The sequence below is a fragment of the Salvelinus sp. IW2-2015 genome, linkage group LG23, assembly GCF_002910315.2.
Source record: "Salvelinus sp. IW2-2015 linkage group LG23, ASM291031v2, whole genome shotgun sequence".
In the NCBI taxonomy this organism is placed as follows: Eukaryota; Metazoa; Chordata; class Actinopteri; order Salmoniformes; family Salmonidae; genus Salvelinus; species Salvelinus sp. IW2-2015.
The window spans coordinates 27,905,993-27,915,005 of NC_036863.1; the positions used below are offsets into that span (position 1 = coordinate 27,905,993).

At 44.5% G+C, this 9,013-nt stretch overlaps 1 protein-coding gene across 1 annotated transcript in view; it reads right to left on the bottom strand.

Moving 5' to 3' along the window:
• Positions 1–9,013, bottom strand: part of LOC111951101 (connector enhancer of kinase suppressor of ras 2-like) — a 49,658-nt gene that overhangs the window by 29,451 nt on the left and 11,194 nt on the right. The window contains 5 exon segments of the mRNA XM_023969116.2: positions 1,255–1,374; positions 1,525–1,566; positions 2,362–2,449; positions 5,101–5,163; positions 5,165–5,301. Of these exon segments, the coding sequence (XP_023824884.1) occupies positions 1,255–1,374; positions 1,525–1,566; positions 2,362–2,449; positions 5,101–5,163; positions 5,165–5,301 (450 nt within the window).

Here is a 9,013-nt window from a genome sequence, read left to right on the forward strand (position 1 = left end):
AGAATGCGTCTCCTCCTTGAGCGTTATGGCGGCTGCATGGTCTCATGGTGTTCATACTTGCGTACTATTGTTTGTACAGATGAAAGTGGTACCTTCAGGCATTTGAAAATTGCTCCCAAGGATGAACCAGATTTGTGGAGGTCTACCATTTATTTTCTGAGGTCTTGGCTAATTTCTTTAGATTTTCACATGACATCAAGCAAAGAGGCACTGAGTTTGAAGGTAGGCCTTGAAATACATCCACAAGTACACCTCAAATTGACTCAAATTATATCAATAGCCTACCTAGCTTCTAAAGCCATGACATCATTTTCTAGAATTTTCCAAGCTGTTTAAAGGCGCAGTGTCACGCCCTGGCCTTAGTTATCTTTGTTTTCTTTATTATTTTAGTTAGGTCAGGGTGTGACATGGGGGATGTTTGTGTGTTTTTGTCTAGTCGAGGGTGTTTGTATTGTCTAGGGGGTTTTGGTAGAGTTTATGGGGTTGTGTTCAGTGTAGGTGTTTAGGTATGTCTATGGTTGCCTGAGTGGTTCTCAATCAGAGACAGCTGTCTATCGTTGTCTCTGATTGGGAGCCATATTTAAGGCAGCCATAGGCATTAGGCAGGTGTGGGTAATTGTCTATGTCTAAACGTTAGTAGCTTGTGTCTGCACTTTCGTTTTGTAGCTTGTAAAAGTGTTTTGTTTCGTGTTCATCTTCTCTCAATAAAAAGGAAGATGTATTCGTATCAGGTATCACGCTGCGCCTTGGTCCACTCTTTCACCAGAAGACGATCGTGACACGCAGTCAACTTAGTGTATGTAAACTTCTGACCCACTGGAATTGTGATACAGTGAATTATAAGTGAAATWATCTGCTTGTAAACAATTGTTGGAAAAATTACTTGTGTCATGCACAAAGTAGATGTCCTAACCGACTTGCCAAACTATAGTTTGTTAACAAGAAATGTGTGGAGTGGTTGAAAAACGAGTTTTCATGACTCCAACTTAAGTGTATGTAAACTTCCGACTTCAACTGTAAGTGCAAGTTAGGGCAAACATGCAGGTTTTAGATAACGGTTTATATCCACATACTGTACAGGACAAATATACTAAGTAAATACATAGTAGTAACTCTCCAAAAGCTATTACCCAGAAGAGTGATCTGTCACCCAGAAGGAGTGCATGTTTTGTAGTTGTGTTAGAGAAAGAGAGAAGATAAGTAAAAGGTACAAGACCTTCTAGTCTGTACGTCTGAGTATCTGGGGAGTCTTACCAGTCCCTCAGTGGACTTGATGTTGGCCAGCTGAACCACCTCCAAATGGGCTGACTGGGACACCATCGGGTCAGAGGACAGAGAGATGATGTGATCACACACTCCAGATAGAGTCTTACACTGTAGACAGAAAGGATGGAGAGTAGGGAAAGAGAGAAAACAGGGATTTTAGATGGATTAGGGATGAGTCGCCAGACAGTAACTGAGTTATGGGGACTCTAATTATGTTTGGATGCATTGAAAGGAATGGAAATAAGTGGGTCCACTCACCACATGSAGAATCTTATTTTCTGTCTCATACACAGAACAGTCCTGCCAAGCAGAGGGAGATGYAGAGGTTACCACAGGACAACGTGTCAGAGAAGTGATTATTCCAGTTATACCAAGGTGGCAATATGAAAAGAACAGAGAAGTTCAGCACTGATGCCCCCCTCCCACACAAACACACACAAACAGTCCGCTACGAGTCCCTCTGCCTTGTCGGGAGCATGCGTCCCTCTCTCCGCTCCTTCTCTCTCTCTACAGACGATATYTCCTGGCCATCAGATAGACTCCATAGACAGCCACACATGGATGAAACCTCTGCTGCTCTTTGTAAACACCTCTGCAGCCTTGGACCAGGCCCTCTCGTAGAGCCTGTACCCCAGCCAATCCCTGTAGGACCAGGCTTGAACTCACCCTTCCTCCCTCCCTGCAGCCCTCCTCCTACAGTACGTTGTCCTGCTCTAGTGAAGACGGATGCCTCTATACAGTCACAGCCTTCCCCTATTTATATCTATTGGAACAGCTCAGTTCTGCTCCCGCAGTAGGAATTAGAGCAACACAGAGAAACCCATCCACATCCTCCCAGCGTACACACATACTGTATGGTAGGCAGGCAGGCTGTCATGCTCTTTACAAAAGGAAAGGCTCCATTTGAGTAGCCAGAGGCTGTCTTTGCTCAGTTGGCATGATGACACATACAGTTATTTCCAATAGCAGAGCAGAGAACACAGGTCCTGTGTTGACTAACTCAATTTAAAAAGGCCTTTGAGACATGTKTGTTATAACAGTGGTTAATGCTAGCTAGTGGTACAGCTGTATATGGGACTGTGTTTGATGGCTTGCCTGCTGTACAATCGTGGTGAGCTCTAGACACAGCTGAATCACATTGTTTCTTGTCATGGAGTAGTCTGCCACTGCTGCGAACGGAGACCTGAAAAAGAAGTAGCACCTGGAATGAACCATTAGATCATTCTTCATTCGGATCCCTTTGAGTGGACAATGCATGKGGGTGAATATGATGTGTGTATCGTGTGTCATATTATATATGACAATGACAGTTATCTATGAAGCTGGTATTGTTCAGTTCTTAAACTAGAGTGCAAGTCTAGGGAATCAAACTAATAATGCAGCTTTCATACAAGTTTGTCTACTGCATATGATAGTCTTAATACACCCACCCACACGCTGGTCCACACGCACAAACACACACACAGACACACTGTCTGGCAGCAACTCATAGAGGACCTGAGGAGGATACACAGCAGCTCTTAACAGCTCTCATGGCCAACCTCTCAAAAACAACCCTTACATAAAAGCTTTACTCATCCTTTGTTCGTCAGCTGATTGCTCATGGAGATTATGTAAGGACATAGACTTTTGAGTGGTCGAAAACAGACCCTGTCTGTCTGCTACCCAGTGAGCCATCTCTGACCCTTGACCTCTGAATTAATTATGGGTAAATGTTCATATGACACCCTATGGGTCTGGACCAGTGGCGACTCGTCATTCAGGTCAGGTGGGGCAAAAAAAAAATTGGGGGGGGGGCTTGCCTGTTTTGCTTGTTATTTTGGCATTTACATGTCACATATCAATTTGCAAACAATGTAAATAAACAAAAATTTAACCGAGTTAATAATAAAGCTGCATACAAACATGGTCTCTTTTTKGTTTTCTTGAGTAAGGCAGCTCCAAAATGCAGGTGTTTCAGCTTAGCTCAGTGCTTTCTGTGGTGGTGGGGGTAGCCAGCATGATTGGCTCAGTTTTCTGTCACTCATGGGACAGTACGTCACCCCCAATTCTAAGGTTAGAGCTCGAAAGTTTTTGCCCCTTGGGTTCTGCTATAGAGTTATATTAGAAGTGCCCATCCAAGAAGGCTCAAGGTCATTGGCCACAGACAGAATGACATCAAATCACGTTATATCTACAGTAGCTTTGATTGGACTTTAAAAGTCTTAGCTAGCAGTCATTATCATGAATCAACAATCTACAGGCAAATTATTTTTAATCCTTGTCATATAAAGAGAAATAATGAAGAGAAATGATGGATAAAACGTATCGGTGCTCATCGACCATTGGAAATAAAGATTACACAACAAGTTGGAAATCGCAAATACAACAATGAGTCTTTTGGAAGGAATCAGTGGCTAACTGCAAGCAGTGCAAAGCAATAAGTAACAGTAGYCTGCTATTCAATCGAGTGGCTGTGTGTTTTCTTTTCCGAGTTCCTACCATAAATCCAGAGAATGCCAGACTTTGATGACAAAATTGATGACAAAACCGCCGCGTCACCTTCATGTTTAAGTGAGCAAATCACAAGCCAAGGTGAGTCCAAAAATGTCTTGTATGCTGCTGCATAAATTATGTAATATGCCAGGGAGATATGTATACTGCAGCTGAGAGAGTAATACTAAATGTATGTTGTGTGGTAAGCTGTTAGTTGCCCATGTGCTTCACCCTAATCATTTGGTCAATTTTCACCAACGCGGTTTTGTAAACACATCGTTCGTGGCCGGTGTGTGCTTGTTTGCCTATCACCTGTTTAAGAGAAATGTATTCATCAAATATTGTAAGAGCTTTCATTGTCTGTTTATATGTAAGAACGGCCTATGTTCTGAATTCTGTCACTGTACATTTCAAAAATGCTGAACAAATAGTTATATTGACTACGTGGCAGCAGGTAGCCTAGATCGTTGGGCCAGTAGCCAAAAGGTTGCTGGATCGAATCCCCGAGCTGACAAGGTAAAAATCTGTTGTTTTGCCCCTGAGCAAGGCACTTAAGACGTGGATGTCGATTAAGGCAGCCCTACGCACCTCTCTTATTCAGATTTCAGTTGAATGCATTCAGTTGTACAGCTGACTAGATATACCCCTTTCCTTTTAGTCCGTCGTCTCTCACTCACTCACTCACTTATTGTCTTAATCGAAATTATGGATTGCCTCTTATCCACTTGTCGTTCTCTTATGCCATAGTTTGTACATCTCAACTGTCAGTAGAAACCATATTTGTTTAAGCAAGTCATCCATATCAACTCTGTTTTTTAAAAGGCAGTAAATGAGGCTGAATGAACTGTAGCAGCGGTAAGGTGTTGGGACTGCTGTTGGGACAGCATCATGCAGGCCCTAACAGTTTGTGGCCACTGTTTGAGKGCAATTCATGTATTCTTTAGTGTTGTGTTGTGGCTTTGCTGGCATGCATCCCACATGTTTTTTGTTTGCCCCACCAAGATTCACATGTTAAAACCGCCACTGGCCTGGACAAAAGTAGTGCATTACATAGGGAACAACCTTTGAGAGTGGTCTGTGTATGATAGTGTGTCTCTGAGCATGTACAGTGTGTACAGATGCTGTCAACATTGCTACAGAATGCAGAATGTTCTGTTTCCTCTTTTCAAAACTGGTGGAATGTGTGTGTGTGTGTGTGTGTGTGTGTGTGTGTGTGTGTGTGTGTGTGTGTGTGTGTGTGTGTGTGTGTGTGTGTGTGTGTGTGTGTGTGTGTGTGTGTGTGTGTGTGTGTGTGTGTGTGTGTGTGTGTGTGTGTGTGTGTGTGTGTGTGTGTGTACTGTAGCTCTTTGCAAATCTCACCTATCCAGCCATGCCAGCAGGCTCTTGGCTGCAGCAATGAGGTCCACCACAGAGGTAGGAAGTCGTTGGCAGCTTGTGGGTGGCGCGGCCGTCATAGTGACCACTGCGACGCCTCCCTGTGATGAAGTTCTGCAGGTTCTTGGCTGAGGCATTCAGCTTGTGGGATAGAGTCTTCAGATTCTCTGTCTCCAGACCGTAGTTCTGAGAGAGAGAGAGAGAGAGAGAGAGAGAGAGAGAGAGAGAGAGAGAGAGAGAGAGAGAGAGAGAGAGAGAGAGAGAGAGAGAGAGAGAGAGGGGGGGGGAGGGGGGGGATTTGGTCGACTCTCGTTGGTCAATTATTTTCTCCGTTATACTGCTAGCTACGGTTTGAATACACTCGGTTAAGCGGCATGTATGAGTCGTTGCCCTACGGTTTCATCTTAGCGCTTTTAATCGGTTATGTCTGTACTTGTTACATTTGGTTGCCACGTCGACTTTTTCTGACTGGCGCCCCGAGCCTCTCTGTAGGATTTGGTCGACTCTCGTTGTCATTATCATTTATTACAGGGGTGTTATTGTTGTTTTATTTGGGATTTTGGATGATTTCTGTTGTTGTATGTTTCTACAGAACCCTCATGAAGAGGAGATGGTGCGTCTCAACTGGTTTTAACCTGTCGATATCAATTCAAAACAAACTACAGAAACTTCAGAGCCAATATATTACACAATTACAGGAAGTTCACTGACATGGAGTGCATTTTGCCAAAGAAGATCTTGACTATAGTGTGTGTARAACAAAGTGCACACTAACCAGTAAGTCACATCCTTTACATGTGAAGGAGAAGGAGTTACTTGTCAAGGCTGTGGGTTATGGTGAAAAGAGTCAGGCGCAGGAGAGCTGAGATGCGTGGACAAGGTATTTAATACAAGATACACCAGTATAAACACAATACTACGGTGSGGGAAGAATATCGTTTCCACAAAATAAACGGGCGTAAATAACAAAACCCGGCAACAAAATACCAGCCGTCAGAAACAGCCTGAACAATAGAACAAACACGCACACAAACATGGGGGAAACCAGAGGAATAATGAACATGTAATGGTGGAATTGAAACCAMGTRTGTAGAAAACTAAGACAAAACAAATGGAAAATGAAAAGTGGATCGGCGATGGCTAGAAGGCCGRTAACGTCGACCGCCGAACGCCGCTCGAACAAGGAGAGGGACCGACTCCGGCGGAAGTCGTGACATTACTAACTTTCTCAAAAGCTGTAAATATACTGTATGACAATGTTGTTTAGATAATCAAGTCAACAGTAATCATAAAAATGCTCCTTAAACTCCCTTTCACGTTAACTCTGTTCACCCTCATTCAAAGGAAGGGAATGTGGCATAAACACACAATTCACTGTAACATGTTTCTTTCCATACAGGCAGATAAAGTAAGGGATTAAAAGTGTGGTAAATAAAAAGCCAGTCATACTGACAGGGGCTCACAGGGAGTCTAGCCTGCCTGCTTATGCCTGCCTCACTGTGTGACAAACATGCGAGGATCTAACAGAACCAGTGACCCATCAGACCCGCCCCCCACTCCCCCTCCAGCTGTCACCTCGCATGTGTGGGGAAACCAGAAAACTCATTACCCGCTACCCACAATGCCCCGCTGCACGTGGGGGCCTGTGGGCGTGTGTCATGAGAGGGTTTCTTGGAGGGGGGCTGGCCGATGAGTAATCATATTTAATACAGTGCCTGACTGTGCCTGACTGACTGACATAAACAAATCCCAGTTACATAAGGGGCTTTGGGAGTGAAGGCGAGCTTACCCGTACGTCTAGGGAGGATGAGTGATGGATTTAGGGAAGACATTACGATACGGCATAAATTGAAATATTTGAGTCAATTGGAGGTGTACCTGTGTGATGGTATTTCAAGGAACTACTTAACAATACATGCCTCTAATTGCCTTGATTCATGGGAAAAAAAAAGAATATAAGCCCAGAGATAGAAAAAAATTGGAGACTATCATATGGTCTACTCCATTGGGAACGCAATTTCAAATGCATGAAGGTACCTATCCAGTTCATCTCGTACAAAACACAATAGTAAACGCAACGTTATAAACACATGGGACCACAAGCAGCCGTCATACCACCGCTACATAAGGAGAGACGCATATCTGTCTCCTAGCAGCAATGAACTGTAACTTCTGTGCCGAAAGATGCCAAATCAATCCACGAACGAACAACAAGGACCATAATGGGTGAAGATGCTAAGGGGCGGAGAGAGGGTAACCCGGTACATGCAAGGAGAGTATCTATTAACTCCTCAGTTAAATGAGTCCTATAATCAATACCTATTACACATTTACGCAGGAGGGACTGGTTAGCTCTTCCAACAACCACTAGATGGGCATCGTGAGGCAAGGAACAATTCTAATGTGGATTAGTATTGAATGCAACCACTTCTGTCAAGACATACAGTCAAGGGAAGTATAAAGCTTGCGTCCCCGCTAAATGGGTCTTCAAATGGACCCAATGACCATAAGCATTACTTTCAACATTGTGGACAAAAGATGGCTTTAATGCGTGACTATACAAAGCAAGGTACTTGGGAGTGGCCTTTCACAAATGCCCTGACTATTCCTCGCCTGACTAAAATTTGTTGGCAGACTTCGCAAAAGCGAGTGCGAGCAAGGAGGCCTCACAAACCCTGAACTCAGTGACATCGGTCCGAGCTCTCTGCTCAGGCGGAAAATGCGGCCAAAATTGCATGTGGGCGGCTGCCCCAACTTTCTATTCTTGTGCGCAAGCTTGCTCTACGCGCACGGCATTTATTCCGCACACCTTTTGACCCAGACTAGTTAGAGGCACCATTCTTAAAGGCAAATGGGCAAACGGAAGTATTAATCTGAGCCTGCTATGTAAACTTTTCTGACGCACTTGGGTAATGCTCGCACTCGAAAGAAATACCAAGCTGAAATAAATATTCTCTCTACTATATTCTGACATTTCACATTCATAAATAAGTGGTGATCCTAACTGACCTAAGACAGGGAACTTTTTACTAGGATTAAAAGTCAGGAATGTGAAAAACTGAGTTTAAATGTATTTGGCTAAGGTATATGTAAACTTCTGACTTCAACTGTATTTGTTATCTATTTAACTAACTATTTAGCAGTCCATGGCTGGGGAGTAAAACTGTTCAGGGTCCTGCTTCAGAGCCCCTTCAGATGTATGCGTGCCCATAACTGTACCCGCCTTGCCAGTGTGGTAGCTGAGAGATACGCAGTCCTATGAGACAGCCCCAGGGAGTTCCCAAGAACCCTTAGCAAAGTGTGCGTGTCAGGCAACACACAACTCTCTCCCTCAACATCAGCAAGACAAAAGGAGCCTGATCGGGACTACAGGAAACAGCGCGACCGACAACACCGGCCTCAATGCACCTTGCATAGGGATGTAATGGACGGCAGGTTCGAGAGCTTCAAGTTCCTCGTGCTGCCACATCCCTAAGGAAATTATCAGGTCCACTCGACGCAACACACGGTCGTGAAGAGGGCAGACACATGCCTCATCCCCCTCGGGGGGCGGAAAGATTCAGCATGGGCCTCAGCTCCTCAGTTCTACAACTGCACCCTAACCACTACACACCTGCTCTCTTGACTGGCTGCATCACACCTCGCTTTGGTATACGGCAACAACTGCTTGGCCATCCGACGCAAGGGCGCTACAAGAGAGCAGTTCGCTAAGCCCACTACATCACTAAGGCGCCCGAGCCTCAAGCACACAAGGCCGTGCTCAACGAGGAAATGCCTAAAAATTTGTCCAAAGACTCCCAGCCACCCAAGTCCATAGACTGTTCTCTCTCACTACCCGCTTGCAATCCGGTACCAACTAAAAGTCACCAAGTCTGGACCAACACGGCACTCATGAACA